The sequence below is a fragment of the Podarcis bocagei genome, assembly GCF_964188305.1.
Source record: "Podarcis bocagei genome assembly, chromosome: 7".
Classification (NCBI taxonomy): Eukaryota; Metazoa; Chordata; class Lepidosauria; order Squamata; family Lacertidae; genus Podarcis; species Podarcis bocagei.
The window spans coordinates 48370215-48393330 of record NC_138132.1 but is presented as its reverse complement, the minus strand read 5'-3'; the positions used below and the strand labels follow the sequence as shown (position 1 = coordinate 48393330).

Genomic DNA, 23116 nt, shown 5'->3' with positions numbered 1-23116 from the left:
AGCTCAGCCTGATTCTTGCACAGGGACAGTAAGGCCAGTTTCATGTGGCATTCATCTAGAGGCCAGCCTCTAACCCTGGTGAGCAATCCTTAATTCTCATTTAGTGGTCACCTCATTACCTACAGTTAGCCTTGCAGGGTGACCTGTAGGGAGTTACGCAAAACCCCCTGGGTTGCCCTGCTGGTGGTGCCCTGCCACCTGTGGTGGGCTTTGGCTTTATGATGCAAGATTTGGAACTCTGCCAGGCCAGAAGCTGCCATTTATGGGTCTGAGTCCCCATATGCCCTGCTGCATACAGGGATAGTTCTGATAAACAAGCCTGCCTATGGGGACAGTTGTGATGTTTGCTGGTATAGGGAGGGATGCTGTGCCCAGTCAAAAGGTGAAGTCGTCACCTGAGTTCTAAATCATTCCATCAAATGGGCGAATCTGCAGATCAGGTGCATTAAAAATTTTGACAGCTGCCTTGAGAACTTTGCCTGTATAGTTTACAAACTTAACTCAGGCTTGAATTCGCACCTTACTATCTGTTATGACATGATGCGACTGTTCCATACTGCCAACAGTATTTGCTGTTCCATACACTGCATGTTCACCTAAGAAGTGCCCTGCAGCTTGCTCTCATCGTGCCAACCAGATGCCTAAGGAAAGCCTGCAAACATCACCACGAGCGCAGAAGTACCCTCCCACCCTTGTTCCCCAGAAACTGGTGTTTTCAGCACCTTTGGGGCAACCCCTCATCTGTGACAGCATCCCTCCCTAGACTCCACTTATGAGTGTAGATGCGATACACAATTTGTGAACATGCAAGATTTCCAATCAATTTTGCCTCGACAATTGCGCCGCGTTCTTTTACGAAGCCTGGGCGTAGCCGGCAGAGTCTGCGCCGCTCTCCGTCTCCGCTAGGGGTCCCTGTTCCGCACAAACACTGGGCGGCGGCCCCAAAAAGCTTGAACTCATCGTCCAGAATATGGTACCGCTCCTTAGGAGTCCAGGACGCTGCCTGACTAGAACGAAGCGCCCGTCCCCTCGTCAGGCAGGAGCGCCGCCTTGAAGCTGCCGCTTGGCCCCACGGAGAAGCCGCTACTGGAGGTGCCAAGCGTGCCTACGAGAGTCGGGCGCGGAGAAAGGGCCCCGTGGCGGCGGCGGCGACCCGGCACCGGGCAGGACGGTCGGGGTCCTCGGCGCTGCGCGTGGGAAAGGCGGGGTCCTCTCGGCGGGGCCTGGGCGGATGAGGTCACTCTTTGTGGTGGCTGCCGTTGGCAAGATGGCGCCGGTGCTGGCGGAGAAGAAGCTGCTGGGGCCGGACGGGCCCGTGGCCGCCGAGTTCGCCAGCGAGGAGGACGAAGGGCAGAGCCTTTGGTGAGGAACCGCGCTAGGCTGGCCTGGGCTCCTGGCGGCTCCTGGCTGCCGGGCTGGCATTGGCCAGGGAGGGGCAGCGGTTGCTCTGTCTGCCTTCCACAGTCCTGACGGGAACTGGGCTTCAGCGGTGGGCTCGGAGCCTCCGTGCTCCCGGGAGCAGCCGTTGCCGGGGCTCCGCCGGGTCTGCCTGCAGGCCCCAGGATCTTGGCTGTTTGACAGCTCAAGCCCGGCTCTGCCTAGTGTTGGGAGGGGCGCCTCGTGCAGTTATGAGCCTTGAGGAAGAAGGGCTGGTTGGGGTAGGAAGGGTCGCTTCTCCCTCCCTGTCTCTTTTTCGCTGTGCAATTACAAGGGTGCATAGATGTGAGCCATGTAGGCAGCGAAGCCAAGAAGCTACGTGTCGGTGGGGTACAGAGCATCCCTTTTAAAGTAGGATTATCTCTTCTCTGTCCCCCACCCTACCCCCGCTTTCCATCGAAGGATTATGCAGCAGGGACCTCCCCGCCCCCCATGGAGGCCCAGGAACAAAAATGCAGCGTTACCCTCTTGTGCCCACTTAAAAAGCGATGCCAGCAGCCCTAATCTTGACCTAGCTGGCAGCCATGGTTGTTGAAAAAGCTAATGAGATAAAATGACAGGCTCTGGATTGCTTTGTTGATGATTACTTTCATTGTGAATGCAGCAGAAACCCATGCATTAGCAGGGCTGACTTCTCAAGTGTTCATGTGATGGTGGTTTAGATGAGCAGTGGATGCACTTTGTATTTTCACCCAGCCTACTCTCTTGGTATATTTAAAAACAACATTCCTACACTCAGACCCATCTATTTAAACGGAGAAAAATATCTAAACCAATGTGTGGTTCTAGCCTGACAGCTTTTGTCCAGGAATATTGTGCCAGGCTGAACTCTGAAGCATCTAGTGCTGGTCTTTTTTTCAATTGTAGATCTATAGAATTGAAAGGGACCTTGGAGGATATCTAGCCCAAACACCTGCTTCATGTAGAATCAACTACAGCACTCTGACAAAGGACTCTTCAAATGCTGCAGAACTGCCCACAGACACCTGCTTGATAGGCTGGGTTATAAAATCTTGGCGGCTTTAGAAGATGGAGTAGATTGAAAATGCAGTGCCAGTCAAATTAAGAATAAAAATTCTTTAAATTATAGAGTTGGAAGAGATCTAGGAGCCTTCCCCACTTAGTGCAGGATCTTGCAACTACAGCACCCCTGACATTGACTGTCCAGTTTCTTATATATGCCTAGTTTAGGAAAGCCCACTTCCTCATGTGACGGTCAGTTTTGTTCCACTGTCTATTGCCAATATGAAAATTATGCTAACATTTAGACAAAATCTTTGTTCCCTGCATTTTCCCTCCATTGATTCTGGTCCTGTTCTCTTGAGCAATAGAGCTCCATCTGTTATGTGACAACTCTTTAGCTATTTGGAGATTGGTATTATACTTCTCCTTCTCTTCTTCAAACTAAACATACTTTTCAACCATTCTAAACAGAGCTTGGTTTCCAGACCTCTCACCATCCAGGTTGTCATCCTCTTAATGCTAGTTTGTCAATATCCTTCTTAAAAGTGTAGTGCCCAGAACTGGACATAATGCTCTTAACTTGGAGAAATCAATTATGGCATTATCTTTTTTTGTAAGCAGCTTTGACTTTAATTTTAATAGAAAAGAGAGGTGCAAATACTAAACTAAATTATTATGAAATCATTTTTTTTTCTGTGAATATATTTGAGATTCTGTAGCCCCATTGTAAAATAGCTTAATTTATATTAAAAAATACCCTATATTGATCAACTATTTTTTTCACGCGTTCTCTCTTGTGCAGCACCTTTGTATCCAGTCTTCATTTCTATGATTATTTTGTATTGTTTTTGGTTGTATCTTAGCTCTTTTGTATATTTTGTTGTAACCTGCTCTGGAATTTTGTATGAGGTGTGGTCTATAAATAGCTTTATATATAAATGTGTATGTTTGCTGGACTGCAAGATCAAGTTGCAGAACTGACCCTCAGCAAACACTACAGAAATTCATGCTCTGCTTGGGAGCTCCCTTTATTCTTGTTTATGCTCAGTGTTGGCATATGCACAATATTTTTAACAGTATTATGTAACTTCCCTTGGGAGTTTATAGGAATAGGTAGGAATAGTTACATTGTGATATACAGAGAGGCTGTTTCCAGTATCAGATATGCTCTGTGACCACTGAAGCATTATGGGTTCTGATTTTGCTTCTTGCAGTGGAGAGCATCTGAAAGCAATGCCACTGATTTACCTCTTGGGGGAATTTTACTATTGTGAAGGAGGTAGCATTATAACTTGATGTACTCCTGAGCAAGAGAGAGTATATCAGATCTATGCAAACAAATAGGGCTATTGTGTTTTGTTTTATATGTGCAATCTGAGTGATTTAGTATGACATGGTCTTATTTATTTGGACAGATGCTTACTCTTGTTTTTCAGCTGCTACTGGAACCCTACATGTTTTGTAGAAGTTGGCCAAACCTGGCAGTCTGGCCTAAAAATGTCTCTTCCAGCTCCACTTCTGTGCTCTAGGAGAAGATCTAGAATTTGAGCAAAGCCACTCAGTAGAATTTAAAGTGAGGATAAAGGAAAGGCTAATGTGCACATTGCTAATGAGGTTTAAGTGGCTAGGGATTTGAGCATCTGTTACCCATGAGTGTCTGTGTTTGCATTCTGGTGGAGACAGGTCTGCTGACATATTGCTAGAAGTATATCACAATTTGGAATACATTGAAAATTCCCTTCAGAATAATGGTGCACGGTAGTACTGTTTCTCTTCCCCCTCTTTTTTTGAAATACTTTATTTTTTCCTGAGTTTCAATATTTAAGGAAAGCATTAGTTGTAGTAATAAAGAATCTGACGGTAGTAGCATAGTCCCCTCCCTGCATAGTGGAATTAGACAGCATTATCAGTGAGTTCTGCTTTTCTTGAAGATATATGTGTATATCTATTTAAAACAGACAAAACCAGAAATTTCATCCACAGTAACTAAAGTGAAACTGGAAACTAAACAAGTTGTATTTTTTTAAAATTACTTTATTAAGCAAAACTAACAAGATTAGTGGACTTAAAATATACTACTATCATTTGAGCAATCAGCAGTGAATCAGCTGTCTTCAGAGTAGCAGAATTTCATGAGAGGTCAGGTTTCCAAAAACACCTTTGCTACCAAGTGTCATTGCAGTGCTGCATAGACAAAAACAGCACATAACTCATAACACTTAGTGTTCCAGTCATTGTAGTTTTCCATTATAGGCCAAAACTGGTGGATTGAGCTTTCTGAAATAAATAATACATAATTTTAAGTGAAGACAACTTACATAGAATCATATAACATAACTGGTTTAAATAAAGTTTCCTTGTACATTGTACATTTCCTGAACAAGCATGCATACCTAATGGTTGCTTCATTTAAAAAAAAGGTTGGCAACAGCATAGAGCCTTTATACAATCTGGGAACATAATCCAAAACCCCTGGCCATGTCACCCACCTGCCTTTTGCACTACACAACTGTATCTATGTAGGGATGGCTGCAGGAGCTGGATTGTGAAATCAGTGGATTTCTGTTTGGCCCTCTGTACACATGCAGGAGCACTAAGCAAGCTCACTTGGTAAGGGACATGCAACCCCTCTAGGCCCTCAGGACTCTCTCCTGGCTGCCCTACCCTCTTCCAGGCTACACCCTTCACTGGCTCTGCAGCATACCTTCTGCAAGTACTTTTGCCTGGCTGGAATGTATTATTGAACTGTGATAATGCTGTTTCCTTGCCTGGATGGAAGATGGAGAAGTGTCTGTGTGTGAACAGAAACCTATGACTTTTGCATGGCTGGAATGTAGCCTGTACGAAGGTAAAAGTTACATCTCTTACTCTGTACACTTTTGCTTCTTGCCCCATCCACTGCTGGAATATGGCACCTGGAAGGTCTCATTCCTCCTGACTTAATTGACTTTGAAGTCGGCGGATGATCCTGGTGGGTGATAGGTTGGTGTCTTCTGGGTCTTCTTTCGGCCCATGGTCTGTACATTTGTACAAGAGGCTAAATTACAGCCATGCAAAAGCCAGAGGTTTCTACACTTGCACATCCAACCTGACTGTCTCCCATGTTCTATCCTGGCAAGCAAGAGGTATTATCACAGTTCAAGCACATGGTTCAGCCAAGCAAAGGCACTTGAGGAGAGCGCTGAACAGGACCGGTGACAGTGTGGCTTGGGGATAGTGGCAGGCCTGGAGAGAGTTCCAAGGGCAAGAGAGAGGTGCCTGTGGAGGGCTGCATTTGACCCATGAGCCCGAGGTTCTCCACCCCTGAAATACATAAACTTTCCTGCACAGAAATGCCCTTTGACAGTTATTTTGTTTCATTTGATTTGTGTTATGTCTCAGACAAACTAATAAGTGAACTTGTTTTTTGCAGGCACTCAATACTGAGTGAAGTTGCCACACGATCCAGGTCTAAATTACCCACAGGCAAAAATATTCTTGTCTTTGGTAAGTATCAGTGAGTAATAGTGGGAGATTCTTATGGGAATTCTGACACTGGATTACTTTTTAAAACAAATTTAACTGATAGAACAAAATGAGCTGTTTAATTTAGTACACAGCCTATTTGGAGGCATGTAACATAATATTAGCCAGGCTAAAGTTGATCTTGTATCTTTTTTGTGCTGACAAAATATCTTAGATCTAATGTATTGACAAAAGAGCTTGTGGTGCATGTTAATAGCCTTAAGAAGATACATTCAAAATATTAAAGATGCAAATGTGACCTTTTTGTAGAGTAAGTGAAAGAGTAAGTTCAGCTTATGAATGTGAATTGTGATGCTGAAACCAAGAGAGTCTCTCTTTCCTGTAACGGGGCTGTTTTGCTACCCTATAACAGAATAAATGAGTTGTTTCTCCAGCGCCCACTAAATTCTCAGCTCAGAGACTTTATCATTTCCTGGAAGAGATGAGCTTCTTGATGTTTGTTTTCTGCCCTCTAAACCTATTGGCAGGTGATGATGGCTCAGGCAAAACAACACTAATGACTAAAATCCAAGGAGCAGAGCATGGGAAGAAAGGAAGAGGCCTGGAATACCTGTACCTAAATATCCATGATGAAGACAGAGATGGTAATGTATTTGCCTTACTTGCATGTCTTGTGCTTAAAGCTGAAGGCTGGCCTCTTCTAAAGGGCAGCTGATTTTTCGACTGCCTTCTCAAAGCCTCTGACTATGCATGTTCACATGGAGTGAAGTCTCAACAGTGTTCAACAGAGCTTAGTCCCATGTGAATATATGTAGTAGTAGTAATAGTTATTATTATTAATAATAATTACCCCGCCCTCAGACTGGGTTGCCCCAGCCACTCTAGGTGGTTTCCAGCATATATAAAAACATAGTAAAACATTAAACTTTAGAAAGCTTCCCTATACAGGGCTCCCTTCAGATGTTTCCTAAATGTTATATAATTACTCATCTCCTTAACATCTGATGGAAGGGCATTCCAAAGGGTGAGAACCACTACCCAGAATAATAATTGCAGCTGTAATTTAATCCATTTGTTCTTTATATGTTGAGAAATGCTCCCAAAATGATTCACCTCTGTTGTTGCTCTAGCCATGTGATACCCTTCATTAAATCCCTACACTTCTTATCCCCTCCTGGATACTGCACAAGACTTTTGTCCTCACTTGAAAATCCTCCATGGCTATCCACTTCTTATCTCTCTGCTCTTAATATCTTGGCATACTCATATTTGTGACTTTCTCAGTCAGCTCCAACACCATCAAGTTTCCTGCTCCCTGAAATTACCTTGATCTTCCTCTCTTTCTGTCTAGACATGTCCTTCCTTTATTTTCAAATCCCTCCTTTAAAAAAAAACACTTTTTCTGTGAAGCCTTTGGAACAGTCGTGGGGAACACATGAGCCTCTAGATGTTGTTGGACTCTACTTCCCATCAGCCAGTGCCAGTGTGGCCAGTGATCAAGGATGATGGGAGTTGTAATCCAGCAGCATCTCAAGGGCCATAGGCTCCCCATCACTGCTGTGGAGTAACCCTTAGTCCTAATATCCATTGTAGCTAAGCCAAAGTGTGTGACTGCAATACACACACATACTATCATTTGCTTGATCCTGGTTCCAGTTCCTTCCTCTTCCTTTTTTGTCTCACTTGTGTCAAATTTAAGATAGGTGTCTCTGTGGGATTAAGGATTTGTCTTCTCATTCTTTGTAAAATGCCAAGTATATAGGTGGTGACTAATAATAACCGTGGAAAATGATTTCTTAATGAGAACATCTCTCCTTCCTTTCAGATCAGACCCGTTGTAACGTCTGGATTCTTGATGGGGACTTGTACCATAAAGGGCTCTTGAAATTCGCTGTTTCAGCAGAATCGCTGCAAGAGACCCTTGTCATTTTTGTGGCAGATATGTCTAGACCATGGACTGTTATGGAATCCTTACAGAAATGGGCAAGTGTATTGCGTGAACATATTGATAAGCTGAAAATCCCCCCTGAAGAGATGAGAGATATGGAACAGCAATGTAAGTAATGTGAGACTGAAAGTTTATTTTGTATCCCTACAACTTTCCGGGATGATTGCTTTTAAATTCATATGCAGTTGCCTTATTGTAACCCACCAGTGGTCATGTAGCCTAGCATTGTCTTTATTCTCCCTGCCAGCAGTTCATGTTTGGGAGTCTTCCTTTCAGCTAGGCTTTGCGCATGAATTGAAATGATATAGATAGTTCGGTGAGCATTGTGGCTGTGGACATATGTTCTGGACTTGTTTGGTGCACAAGTGATTTGTAAAATTTCATTCCTAGTACAGAGTTTGGAATTGGCACATGAATTGAAACAACATAGATAGTTCGGTGAACATTGTGGCTGTGGGCATATGTTCTGGACTTGTTTGATGCACAAATGATTTGTAAAATCTCTTTCCTAGTACCGAGTTTGGAATTGGCACATGAATTGAAACAATATAGATAGTTTGGTGAGCATTATGGCTGTGGGCATATGTTCTGGACTTGTTTGATGCACAAGTGACTTGTAAAATGTCATTCCTATTACAGAGTTTGGAATTGTGAGAACTCTGAGATTTGTAAACAAATCAAATACAGTTTCTTTTCCATATCCTTGCAGAACAAGGTGTGGAGACTTTGGAATAATATGGATAAAACATATATTTGGAGAGCAAGACACACTGAAGGCTCTTTAAGAAACTGACTTCATTACAAACATTGTCAAGAGCTTATGTTGCTAAATATTTTTTAGAAATCTCTGGCAAGAAGGTTGGTTAGCATGGAGATTGTTTATTATTTTACTCCATAGAATCATAGAGTTGGAAGAGACCACAAGGGCCATCGAGTCCAACCCCCTGCCAAGCAGGGGGTCCATTTTCCAGCCAAAACTGGCTCTCAGAACAGCTTACAATAATAATAAAATCCATTGCAAAATTTAAGAGAGTACCTAAGAGCAATAGACTAGTAAGTAATAATGACTATTAAATTCAGAGCAATGTGCACATATGCACACATACATGGGGGGATTGATAGCAAATAATAGAACTTGTCTGGTTCTTAAAGTATCTCCACATCTAGAAGTCTTGGATGGTCTATCTGTGCAAGCCTTACTAAAATATATTCAGGTTGTACAGCTTCAGTCATGCTTGGTCAACAAAGGTAGACCCCTGTGAGGTGGGAGAAGTGCAGTTAAGAGAATATGACTTGAGGTTTTTACATGTGAGTAATTATGTGTTATCAGTTAATGCATGCAGGAGTCCCGTAAGTTTGAGGACAGTCAGAGTGAGGTATGGAACATTTCTGCACAGTGGCAGTTTGCTGAATTCCAGAAACAGGGATAATTAAAAGATAGTCAACTGTGAAACCAATAAGCATCCTGTAGTATTGGCTTTCCTGTCACTGATAGCATCAATTTCAAGGTTATAATACCCCAAGTTCATAAAAAGACTGTAAGGAGAACCACAGTTACTACTTAGTATTCTTCATTGTGTGAGCCCTCAGGTATGCATAGTCGGTTGCTATGTTAAAAACTTGAATCTATATTTATATATTAATGCAATGAGGTGGAAAGTGTGCTCATGAAAATACCTATGCAGAATTTGTGCACAATAGAAATGTCATTTAAATAGATGATAGTTCAGGATAGGAGACAGTGGTATCTAATTGCACATTCCCTTGATAAAGGGGTACAGTGCCGGAATGCTCTTCCACTGCACAGGGTTGGACTTATTACTGGAACTTGGGAGAACCTCTCTTCACCATGTCGTAATGTTCCTGAAAATATAGTTCATTCATAGTATAGCAAGTTTGATTGAAAGAAATGGTTTCTCACTGTCCCAAAGTTTTCTGACACTTTGCTTCTTTGTAAAGAAATGCAATCTGACAAGAATTTCCTGATGCTTTTGCAGACTTGCACCATTAACGGGGCACTCATTTTAAACTAGTGGGACAATGTAAAAGGTGGCTGTCAAAGCTGTATTGTGCAGTTTTTTAAACCAAGAGGATCCTATCAAATTCAGTGGGTAAAATAATCCCTTTCTTCCTACCAAGAAGTACATTTTGTATTGGGGATTACGTCACTCCATATCTGTCTCGTGAGGCAAGTCATGTGCCAATGATGCCTATTGTGACCAAAGTCAATGCCTGCTTCTGAGCTTCAGCAAAATAAATTGCCATTTCTGTGTCTCCCCATTGTCACATTTCATGCAGTTTTTGTGGTGTTCATTCCTTTGCTGAAATGGAAGCTGCCAAGTAAACTGTTGAAAAATGCAGAGGGCAGAGCATTGCTGATTCTGTGCTTTCCCCCCACAGAAGGATCATTGTACCTAAAGCAGCAACTAAGGGCAGCCTAAGGATCCTATTGCTGCAGCCCTTCCTTGACGCGGGCACTCACCTTATTTCTAACATGCATCTCTGCTGCCAGTGGACAATTCTTGTCTGAGAGGCCTCCCTCCCTTCCAGTCCACACTACCAGGCTTCCCTGGTTTTCCACAGCTGTGGAATGCAAATGTTGCTCTAAGAGAAGTAGCTGTGCTTAACCCCTGCCCACGATTTTAACTGTTACTTGCTCTGTTTGCCTCCCTTGTGGGTTAAGGAAGGAGAGCAGCAGCAGTGGCAGTGTCACAAGGCATTCCAGCGCATGCCTGCCTCACTTCTGCTTGTGGGGCCTGTTGGATGAGTTGCCAAGTCTCATCTACTAATTAGTGATAACATGTTTAATGGAATACCATTTTAAAGTCTCTGTTAATTTTTTTCTGAAATGGTGCAGTGTTGAAGTTTCAAACCAAGATGTACTCAAATGGTCTCTGAATGCTGAATTAAAACTCATTACAGTAATGACTAATAATTTATGCAGGGAGAGAGTGTTGCTTTATGCTAAAAAGAAAATTTGCAAGTTAAAGGCTGCATTTGCATTTCACAATAAGCCAGGATTCCTGGCTTATCCTGGCTTACTGTGAGTGTGCATGCTGGTGCATCCAGCTGGTTCACTTCCCCCACCCTTTGTGCAGGTGGGTAAAACTAACCAGGAACTGCTAGCCTGTTGCAATGTGGGAACCCGGGAGGAATCCTGGTTTGTTTCTCCCAAACAAGTCAGGATTTGTATGCTAACTTCAGACCTTTTTAAAAGCACCTTGGCTTCTTTGGGAACCATAGACCAGGATCCCGGGGTTTTTGCATGTTGTTAACTAGTCCTTCCTGGTCAGTTAGCTGGTCAATTGAAGACTCATCTTCTCCTCTGAGAGGTAAACATTGTTTGGAATCTCACAATTGATATGTTGCTTCTTCTGTATTGATTTTGTTTATGAGTGTAATTTCTTTTAGACATTTTAGTCTTTTAGTAACTCTTCTGTATTTTTGTTTGATTATTTTGCAAACTTCCATGGTATCCAAAAGGATGAAGGGCAGCTTAAAAAACAATAAATAGTTTTACTGAACCTCCACATTTTGCTTAACCTCAAAACATATTCCCCTTTGCATAACTTTAAAGAGTGGTTTTCAAGTGGTGCTTGACAGCAAAGAGAATTCCCTCTTCTCTCCCCTCGTCCCCAGGCTCTGTGTGCCCACCAGATAGGTTCCAAAAGGTTGAGGGACCCTCCAAAGTGGAAGGGGCAGGAATGAGAAAATTACCCTCACCCAGTGCTGTATATCACCCAAAGTATTTTATAATTACATGTAAAACTATTCTTTTTTATCATAGTTGTGAAGGCTTTTCAGGAATATGTAGAACCTGAAGATGGGTATCAGGGGTCACCACAGAGAAGAGGCCCATCAGGACAAGATGATGAAAATGTAATTCTACCACTTGGAGATAATGTTCTGACTCACAACCTCGGCATCCCTGTGATAGTAGTTTGTACAAAGGTAAGTTTGAGCTCTCATTTACTGGCAGTTCTTGGAAAGTATTTTGGTTATTGCTAATGATATGTTTTATTGCCCTCTTGCGTTTCTTGTGATCCTGATATACATTGTGAGTGTTTGTCACTGCCCATATAAAATAGTGTAATTGTCAGTATTTGTGTGTTTATGTAAAAACATTTGGATTTTTAGTATGTCTGGGAAGAGCATTGAGTGCAGTCCATTTCTTTTTTCAGGATTCTCTGTTCTATTAGTTATTATCCATATTTTCAAATCTGTAAAATGTCTCTCAGTTAAATTCAGAGAATGGAAGTTCAGTTTCTAATCTTATACACACACCACAAAAAAGCCCCAAACTTTAAAGTGTGATCAGTAGTTGTAAACGTTTATCTTCTGAAGCATGAATATGCAAATTAAAATACCTTTCTGCATTTGTTTCAAAGCTGAGGAGTAAGGTGTCTTAAAGTATGTGATGTCTATGAAGTTTAAATGTGTGCTTTTGTGATATTTTAATAAAATATATTTTGTCTGTCCAAACGTGATGGTATACAATATCTGATGACTTTTGAAGTATTTTGCTTAATGACCCCAAACCAAGCTTGCTTTGAACACTAATTTATGCAAAAATGTGTATGTTCTGCACACATTTTCCACTTCAGGCTTTTAGAATTCTTAAGACTTTTTTTTGTGTTTCTTTTTCAGTGTGATGCAATGAGTTTATTAGAAAAGGAACTTGACTACAGAGAAGAACATTTTGACTTCATTCAGTCGCACATTCGTAGATTCTGCTTACAATGTATCTTTTTCTTACTTGAGCTTAAGTAGTGGAATAAAAAACAGTGCCATATTGAGCGCTGTCACTTTACATAAAGCTCAGTATTCCATCATCTCAACCCAAATGTATGGTCTGGGTCTGCTATTTTCCCCCCATTATTGAAAAAAAATCATTTGTTTCCTGTATATTTCATTTTTTGTATTGCATACGTAAAAACACTTTATCTCCACACTTTATTTTTCAGTAGTAGCCTGGCCGCCTTTAAGAACTGATAAATTTGCTCAATCTTAGATTTATTTTTTTTGTACAACTAACAGTGCAGTCCTCTGCATGTTGATTCAGAAATAAATCCCACTATGTCCATGCTTGCTCTATTTTTACATATTTACATTGAACATGGTGGGTCTTGGTTTTGAGTAGACATGCATAGAATTGTGCTGCAAGTACAATTAGTTAATTATAAGTAGGAATTAATATACGTATTATATGATATATACATATATTAGTAAATACTGTGGATCACTTAGGAATGGCACTTGCTGTTTAAACCTAGCAGATTGCTTCTAGTCATGTTGCCACCTTAATTTTTTTACTTTCAAGCTCTCTTTGTTCCCTTTGTATTTCATTAGACAATGAAACGTACAGCCCATTTCATGTTAAGGAATTGCACATAGGGCCCATCCCATTACAGTATTTCAAGTATTTCATTTCTGGAAACTTTGCTCTGTTTAAAAAAACATAAAATACAAATTTAGCAGATTAATTTCAATTGATCTTAATAACATTTTAAAAGTTTTCCTTAATGCAAATTAATAGATGGTGCAGCCTTGATCTATTCATCAGTTAAAGAGGAAAAGAATCTTGATTTGTTATATAAGTACATTGTACATAAAACATATGGCTTTCATTTTCTCACACCTGCCTTAGTGGTAGAAAAGGATGCAGTTTTCATGTAAGTTGAAGAGCAATTTCTTGTACATTTACACTAAGACTTGAAAATCCCCTTTAATTTGAGAATAAGATTGGGGGGGGGGGGGAGGCTGATGGATGAAAAGGAGACACTGTAGTAGATTAAACATAAATAAGATAGCACAATATATATACAACTCTTAAACATGCTAGCCAGAAGTCAGTCTACGTTGATTTAATGGAAGTTCCTTTCCAATAAGAACACTCAAGATTGCATACTTACTGCCTGAACTTTAGAACTGCTTTTCTGAAGCACCAGGTTATATTATCTGATGTGGAGTTGCTGTTGTTTCTGCAAGGAGACAAGTATCTCCCCTTCCCATTGCCACCGTGAAGTGGAATAAGCTGCTCTGGTGCTTCTCCATCCCTGAATGTCTTTTGCCACAGTTGTGTCATGCAAGGATAGTAGTGCTGCTCAGGAAAAATTAAGCTAATATGACTCCACATAACATTTCCTTTGGGATATTTGGCCAATATAAAGGCCAATGCCAACACAAACCATACATTCATTTGTGTGTTATATTTCTGTCACCTTCCTCCCCAAGGAGTTGAGGGCTCATCTGATTACAAATGATCATAAGGAAAGGGATGATGGTTTTGTGGCAGGTTGCACCAAATTCATCCTTGCCTTCTAGGCATAGGTGCAGTTCTTCAGTTGTAAGGTCACTTCACACAGCACAGTTTTAAAAGTATAAATGTGATCAACGCAGGTACACTTAGAGCCAGGATTGGCTCCATCTTCCTGTGCTTGCCAGTGCACCCAGATGTGCTGTAGTGCTTGCAGTTGACTGTAAGGTGATCCAGGGTATTGGTCTCTTGGTTTCCTGCATTTCACAGTAATGTGAATTAGCATTATACTTCTTACTTCATTGAGGACAGTTTTGCTTTGTGGGAGAATGAAGAATGTCCCGTTTAATGTACAACAGTGTAATAACACTTTTCTGTATTTTTCTCAAATGCAAAAAGGCAAGCTAAACAAATATTTTCAAAATGTACCTGTGCCAGTCACCATTATTCTGTACTTCTGAAAAAAAGGATATGCTGATGTGCTGACATGAATCCTTTCTCTTGCTAGACCTGCTGGCTGGGACAATGAAAAGAAAATTTCAATTCTACATGAAAACTTCACAACAGTGAAACCAGAAGATCCATATGAAGACTTCATTGTAAAACCTCCTGTAAGAAAGGTAAGCACCATTGAATTATACATTACTTTATCAAGTATGCAGGGCTGTAAGTAACCACTACAGTGAATTCAGTATCCTGAGCCATGGTAAGAATGCTAAGCCAATAATTTGACTTTATAAACCACCACCCTCATTTATTTGCCTAGCCTACAGTATTCCTTTTACATTTGTAACCCTTTGGGGACTGCAGGGAGGCAGGTGTACTGAAGTCTGATTGGATTAATGCAGAAGGTTTCAAAAGCAAACAAAACACAGCTCTCAATCCCTGACAAAATGTAGTACATTGCATTTCTATATGGGAAGAGACAAAAGAATGGTGGCTTGGATCCAATGAACTATGAGTAGAAGAAAATTGATTAATGTAGCTCTAAATATCCTGGTGCAAGCTTTAGCTGTAGACTGCTTGCTGTGTATTTGGTGTATGTATGCAGTGTTTTGGGTTTGTGTTATGGATTTAGCATGTGACCTATAGTCTGGACCCCCCCCCCCAAATACATAGGCTCAACCTCTTCCAGTAGATCAGCTCTGTCTAAAACATAATTTACCATGCTGGCAGAACAGCTGGTCCTGGATTTTTATTAATCTTGATGTTTAAATAAACATATTTTAAAATACGTTGGTCATAGCTTCATTTAAATTAATATGACTTCCAAGTCCACAGTTTGCAGGGGGTCTGCTCTGAGGATGAGTTAGTTGAATACCACCCTAACTTTTAAATTTTGTAAACTGCCTAGGGAATGTTATCGATATACATTTAAAAAATAATGATGCACAAGAGGAGGCCAGGTCACAGACTATATATATATTTGTGACTTTGCATATAAAAGTTTTTGTTCTGAAAAATTCTTGACATCTACACAGCATATCTGTTAAATTCCTATTGAGTCTATGGATAAGGTGTCTTTTATTTTGGGGGGAACTTGGGGTGGAGGACACTTCTAAACTGAATCTGTCTTCAAGCCCTCCAAGTTAGAAATCCTCTCTTTAACCAGCAAACAGCCTGCTACTGCTACTATGTGTTTAAGGACCTAATGGATTTGGGGTACTAATCCAACAAGAATTGAATACTAATTGGGGTACTAATTGAGCAGAGCTGCTTGCCCCCCCCCTTCTGAAACCAGCCAAGCAAGAAAGGAGTCAGAAAGAAGTGCAAGGAGTTGTTGTGGCCAGAAGCTTCCACATGCTCCCTGCCTTCCTGTAGCTTCCATGGCTAGTATAGTACAGCCTTCCCCAACATGGTGCTTTCTAGATCTTTCAGACTAAAGCTCCCACCAACTGACCATTGACCATGTTGGCTGGGGCTGATGGGAACAGGAGTCACAAAACATTGAGGGGGCTCTAAGTGTGGGAATGTTGGCATAGCAGTTGTGGTACTAAATTTTTGCTGCTAGGAAGATAATCTCTCAGGCTGTGCCTGCTGCAGGATTTCCTCACTGGAGTTGCATGCATGTAAACACACACACACACACGTCTACTACATAACTTGTGTCAGACAGCAGAGAGTAGGAATTATTCCAGATTATTAGGACACTGAAGGGATAATTTACTATATATACAACTTGTCATGGTAATGCCCCCCCTTATAATTTGTGCAGCCATTTTTTGTTTATAATGAAGTTTCTGTGTTTTATTCCTCTTCTCATCAGTTAGTTCATGATAAAGAACTTGCAGCGGAAGATGAACAAGTGTTTCTTATGAAGCAGCAGGTAAGAAAATAACATATAGCCAAAATTACTTTTCCTTTGCTGGCAAGTGGGGAGGAAATCCCTTGGGGAGGCCTCTCCCATGTCTCCACTGCCTCTCCTCACTCCTCCATGCAAGTGGCTGGTAGAAGCCAGCAGAAGAGAGGAGGAGGGAGGCAGAGGGAGATGCTGGCAGAAGAAAAAGGCTGAAATGGACTGCAGCTGAGCTGAATTTGCATGTGTATAAGATGCGACTCAGCTTTATCACATGAAGCATTTAACAACAGCATGAAGAATTCCATAGCATCTTGAGAAGCCTATATCAACAGTTTCATTTTTGCATAAACATGACTCTTGGATCTTAACCCGCACTTATGAGGTGATGCAACTGTACTGCAGAATCCTACCTCTTTTCCTGTTTAATTCTGGTGCCCTCTAGTGATATCATTTGCGAATAACTTTGTAAAAGTGCCAGAGTCACATTGAGTAAGGTTAAGCTCAAGTTCACAAGATAGCATCATTGCCACACGTTTTTAAATTTTGGGACATTTCCCCCTAGTATATTAAAGAGCTCTTTGTTCTTTTTCAGTCTCACCTTGCCAAGCAGCCAGCCACACCTACAAGAGCTTCTGTAAGTATGTGTTTGTAGGAATGCTTGCTTAGTATCTTTTTGGAATATTGCATGCAGTTTATGCATAACATTTTAAAAAGTATCCCAAGCAACTGAAGGTGTTTTGCTATTCTGTTACACTATGTTAATAGATCATTTTGCCAGCTGAATGTATTTACAAATCTGTGCCTGAGATATACCCAAAAATTGATACTTGAAATTGACAAACTTTTTACAGTGATAAATAGGGTATCATTGAAAACATGCAATTTCTACAGCAAACGCCAGAGTTCTCAAAATGATATATGGGCAATTGACTAGGGAAGCACAAGCTACTAAATAAAGTCGGAGAACGACGTCTGCTGTGTATGTGTAAAGAGGTTGAACATTTAAAAAGAGGAAAGAAAGAAAGAAAGAAAGAAAGAAAGAAAGAAAGAAAGAAAGAAAGAAAACACTGCAGGGGGAACTCATTCTGAGAACTTAGTGTGCTGCATTGGGATGTAACAGTAAGCTCTGGAGTACAGTTCATTTTAAGAATGCTTTGTTTAACTGTGCATGAGCTGTGTGTTGGTGTGTGCAGTTTAAGCTCTCCCACTTCACCCTTAGTTGAGTGGGGAAGCAAACTATGAAACAACAGGCTTAGTGTTATGTGTGAGGCAGTGCTTGTGGTTTATTTCTCTCCAAATTAGCCATGATCAGGAAGCAGAGGAAGGGAGGAGCAGAGTGGGAGTGCTCAAACTGCATGCACAGGTAAACTAGTCATATTTTAAACAAACCACACTCTGTGGATTAACATTATGTCTGAACGCAGCCAGTATCACTCAAAAATAGTGGAAGCTCTAAAATTTAACTGATAGCAGTTTTCCTTATATTTCACTAAACCCAAACATAAAGTAATTTATGCAATTAGATTTGCAATTGAAATTTTACTTTTAAATTGCAGAGAGTTGCTACTTTTTTTTGACAAAATATAAATTGCTGTTGCTTCCTCAATTCTCTTTAATCTGGAGAAGTTCACTGGTGTAATTTGGGAATCTCTGAGCAAAGAAGTGCTGGAGTACACTTTAGCAGTTGCATTTTTTCTCTTTTTTTCTTTATTGTTAATTGCATTGTTGCAATTTGTGATTGTGCAGGAATCTCCTGCACGAGGGCCTTCCGGATCACCAAGACCCCAGGGCAGGGCAGGCCCTGTCACTGTCCCCAGTGCCTCGCCAATAGCATCTGTTAAGAAGCCAGATCCAACAATTAAAAGTATGCACGGAAACTTAAACAACCTATTTTGTTTGTAATCTTTTCTTGGAACACAGAGCTTGTTAGATGAAAGGCAGATACTAATGTAGTGATAAAATCAAATGTTCATGTGCAGAGAGGAGCACATGAACAGTGGGGAGCTGTTGGGGCTTAAAAATGTTTTTTAAGTTATCAGGGATGGAGAGAATTATGAACAATACTTGTATCCATAGTTTAATAATATAACTATAATAATCTCCTATAATAATAATATAATTATAGCAGAAAAATTCAGATTTTGTTGACTATTGAAGTAATGGGATTTAATATATTCTTGCCACAATTTAGGACCCAACAAGGAAGACAGTTTTATTTCTGAATGGAAGTGATGACCAGTTTTGCTAGAAGAGCCAGTAAATTGGGAAGCAGGAATAAAATATAAGACAATATACAGTGGTACCTCGGGTTAAGAACTTAATTCGTTCTGGAGGTCTGTTCTTAACCTGATGATTAATGGGGCCTCCCGCTGCCGCCGTACTGCCGCGGTGCGATTTCTGTTCTCATCCTGAAGCAAAGTTCTTAACCCAAGGTACTATTCCTGGGTTAGCAGAGTCTGTAACCTGAAGCGTATGTAACCTGAAGCATCTGTAACCCGAGGTACCACTGTATTTAAATATGTTTAATTTTTTGTATAGACCTCTTTGAAAAGGGAATGGGTTGATATGCCAGTTAGGAATTACATTCTTTGTAACATTCGTTTCCCTCCCACGCATCATTTTATGCCTTTCGTATATTTTGAACATAAAGGATTGTTAATCTGCCACGGTCCTGTGTGTTTTAAACTTTTCTCCCCTCCTTTTAATTAGATAACGCTGCAAGTGAAGGTGTGCTAGCCAGCTTCTTCAACAGTCTCTTGAGTAAAAAGACTGGCTCTCCTGGGAGTCCTGGTGCCGGAGGAGTGCAGACCACAGCCAAAAAATCAGGTACGGTCTGGAGCCTAATGCAGCACTGGAGGGGCCCTAGCTCAGTGGTAGAACATCTGCTTTGCATGCAGAAGATCCTATGTTCAATCTGTAGCATCTTCAGGTAGGCCTGGGAATATCACCTGTCTGAAACCCTGAAGGGCTGCTGTGAGTCAGTGTAGACAATACTCAGATTGTTCAGTATAAGGAAGCTTCCTATGCTTCTAAAAGCATTAATATTTTTTCATATTAACTTACTCTGCATAGACCATACTGAAATCCATGGATGGTTGGCTAATGTCAAAGCCAAATATTTCCATAAATAAATGATCCTGGAGCTGTGTCTCACAGAGAATTAAGCCGTTCCCAGTCTAAATTATCCACACCTTGGTTTCTGCTTATTGTTTTGATTCTAGAATCCTCCACGACGACATAGAAAGCATGTTTGCAACTGTTTTATTATTTGAGTGCTTTGGCTGAAATAGTAACCTCAAGTTTTCTTTAGGGCAAAAAACGGTTTTGACGAATGTCCAAGAAGAACTGGATAGAATGACTCGCAAACCAGACTCTATGGTAACGACCAACTCCTCTCCGACAGAGAACGAAGCTTGATTAATGCTTGAACCTGCATATGTAAATGACCAAATAACTATGTACATTGATCTGATAAGACCAGGAGTTCTCTGCTATGGCAGATGCTATAAGTTTTTCTTGGGGCAGGGGGAAATGAAATTTAACCTTCATTGGCTTGTCCCAGTATCAAGTGCACATTCAGGAAGATTTGCGTATAAAATTCCTCTGTTTTAAGATAACCATTTTAGAATATAAATAGGGCAATTCTCTTGATTTGGGTGGCAAACAAGATGCAGCTGCAATTCCTAGGGAAGAGCACAGAGAAGTGAGATGCGGGATTCCTGTTGAAAAGCCACCAGTGGCTGCTGGCACTAAGGATGAATGAAGTCCCCTTTTCCAAGTATACTGGAGTTGGCCATTCAAAACATATTTATACTTGGAGAGAATCTGGTGTAGTAGAATGATGGTTAGATGAAGAGAGTGTAAGATGCTGCATTTAAAATAAGTGCAAGATCTGGCTCAGAAGTGAAAAGTATGTTGGACAGACTGGAGAAAAGCAGTGTTAATACATCCTGTGTTGAATAGAGATCAGATAATCATGTTTTAAAAACAAAAGCCTTTACAATTGGAAAGTGTCCAAAGCTTATATGCTGAGTATCATGGGAATTTTTCTTGTTATAAATTGCATTTTTGTTTGTTTTGTTTTAACAAGAAGCTACATGAAATGTGGTGGGTGCCCTTTTTGTCACAGCTGACACAGGGAGAAGCTTGATTAGACCAAGTGCCTGGCACAGTGACGGATGTCTTTTGGAAGGTGCTTGAACCTCTTGTGCACTGTAGTACAAACAGTCTTTGTTTGTTTGTTTGACTTTACTTTGAATAACTCAGTAACTTTTTATAGTAATGTATAATTTTGAATCCTGTTTTCTCATAGCTTCTGCCTTGGGTTTTTTCCCCTTTTCTAAATGCCAATCACATGGCCTATTAAGAGCAATGAGTGACATATCACTTTCCCATGATGAAATGTGTTATGAAATACAAATCTTTCTTTTAGTAGCTAAAACTCAGTCCTGCCTTAAGGTTTGTGAAACCTGTAATAATTTTCTTATAGGCTCCCAAAATTTTTGTTCCACTTTGCAGTAAATTACTAGTGTTTGTAGGTTTACGTTGTTAAAACATAGAAACTAATGACTTCATTATAGCCCTTTAGTGTAGCCTTTTAAATGTGGAAAGGAATCTTACAATTGTCCCTCATTGCTACTCAAATAATTACCCATGGCCAGCTTGAGCTATGAAAGACTCCCACAGTTAACTGAAATGGCACTTTTGAGTTTCTGTACGATATATCTGAAAAAGAAACACTACCTTGCGTTATAGTACTAAACATCTTTGTAATCAACACACAGAAGGGAAAAAACCACCGTATGAATTATGCAGAGTTTACTTTTTATTGATAAGGATTTGTGTGTTATGCTGAATCTTGTTTCTGAATAGAACACCCCTAATATTTATATATACATACATATATATATATTGTTAAATATACAGAATGAATTGACCACTAACACAGTACTGGATGTAATTGCAAACCCTGTGTTACATCAAGAGGACGCCTCTTTGTTTTTGTAAGTCTGTCTAACACTATCTAGAAAGCTAAGAGTATTTACTTGCATTAACTTAAAAGCATGTTTACTTGTGCCAGTTATGTTGTTGTTTTCCTTTCCTTTTTTTACATTTTTATAATTTCAGAACCTCAGTTACATCCACAGTTGCCTGTATCTTAAATTGACGAGTTGTGGTTGGGGCAATTTGGTGTGTGGTTCTGCTGGCATATGATTTGCCAGATGTATGTTAAAGAAAACTGTGGCCACTCTAGCAGATGTGACTTGCATCCTGTCCTCGTGGCATGCAGCTTTATTATACTGTTAGGCAGCTGCACATTTTATGCCATGCATAAGTGCATGGCATGTTGGGATGGTTAAGTTCATGCTGAGTTCTAGCATAGGGAACTTTACCACTGTCTCAATCTCCTTGCCACACGTGCAAAAGGCATAGAACCAGCCTTATGATTGGCTGGCCAGTCTGGAGCTGATTTTGGCTGCCTAGAGATAAGGCATAATATATTGGAAACAAGTATGTTGGACAAGCAAGTGTTTTGTGATGGTATGCGGTTCCAATGCAAGCCTTCAGTACACAACTGCCTCTTTCTGTTGATGTTTTTGTCATTTATGCAGATAATTCACTTTGTATATCAATAATTTGTACAAGTGGCTACTGGGTTTTTTTTTTTTTGTTTGTTTCTTCATTTTCATAAAATGAATGTTAGAACTGCTGCAAATGAGCAAAAGCCAGTAACATACCACTTTCCAGTTGTGCAAAAGAGTGCTTGGATCCAAACAGAAGTTGATTTCCCACCTCTACTCGGATAGTGCTTAAGGGAACTCTGCAAGTGAATGCTCCTAGTTTCTCAAAGGAAGAAAGCTGTAAGTAATGTAGTGTTTTTTGGTTGCCAAAGTCTAGCAACTTTGGAAAGCTGCACAGTTGTCTTTTCTGGTGTTCTCAAGCATTGGAACCAAAGGCCAAACTGCAAAAGCCTTTACATTTAAAAAATACAATTAACTTTATTTTTCAGGATACACTTGTATGGTAGACTGTTAAAATTATTACATGGCTATATTTATATACGGTATATTGATTGCATCTACTGTTCATGTTTAAAACTTAAAGTAATAATCTATTCAACTTGAAGAGAGAAGGCAAATATAAAGGATTAAGGATTGGCCCTCCATCAAAATGCTATGTTTATGCTGCTTGATTTTTTTTTTAAGTTTGCACTTTTTATTGGCATTTTAAAACTTGTTTAAACTGAACAGAACTTGTTGTGTTTTATTTAACTACATTGAAAGTGACTGAACTTAACCATATCCATGCTGTAAATGAAAGTTCACTCTCCTATATGACTAAGTTTATTGATGTTTTTAACTTCCAATGAGGACTGCAGATGTATCCAACACAACCCTTAGTCCAGTTGTATGGCTTTAACCAGGTGCAGTCATGTGGAATCTTGCTTTCTAGTGCTGGCAAAAATGAGGACATGTTCTTTAATTAATGGCTTCAATAAACACCAACCAAGACTGCTTTACCAGTGTTGAATTGCTTTTTTTTACTAAGCAGGGCAGTTCTGAAATTGTGGTTTGAGGCAAAGGATGTTTTGACCTTTATATACAATAATTTGTTTGTATGGCTGCCTTGCAGTGCACAATAACTGCCATTTTGGAGCGGACTAATGGCTGAGCCATTGTGACAATCTGCCAGTTTGTTCTATGAGTTAATTCACTGCTTCTCACAAAGCTGGGATGGGTGGGGGGGA

General features: G+C 40.4%; 1 protein-coding gene across 1 annotated transcript; it reads left to right on the top strand.

Moving 5' to 3' along the window:
- Positions 1-1204: 1204 nt before the first annotated feature.
- Positions 1205-22883, top strand: DYNC1LI2 (dynein cytoplasmic 1 light intermediate chain 2). The gene is made up of 13 exons (XM_081202717.1): positions 1205-1362; positions 5813-5886; positions 6393-6509; positions 7691-7921; positions 11601-11764; positions 12461-12554; positions 13350-13485; positions 14578-14689; positions 16336-16395; positions 16961-17002; positions 18115-18232; positions 19078-19194; positions 19679-22883. Exons 1-13 carry the CDS (start codon positions 1232-1234, stop codon positions 19783-19785), a joined length of 1503 nt encoding a protein of 500 aa, XP_081058843.1. The 5' UTR covers positions 1205-1231; the 3' UTR covers positions 19786-22883.
- The last annotated feature ends 233 nt before the right edge of the window (positions 22884-23116 follow it).

Coding starts and splice junctions, on each gene's coding strand:
- DYNC1LI2 (XM_081202717.1), top strand. CDS start 1,232: ATGAGGTCACTCTTTGTGGTGGCTGCCGTTGGCAAGATGGCGCCGGTG. Junction 11,765..12,460: donor TGATAGTAGTTTGTACAAAG/GTAAGTTTGAGC, acceptor TTTCTTTTTCAG/TGTGATGCAATGAGTTTATT. Junction 18,233..19,077: donor GCCAGATCCAACAATTAAAA/GTATGCACGGAA, acceptor CCTTTTAATTAG/ATAACGCTGCAAGTGAAGGT.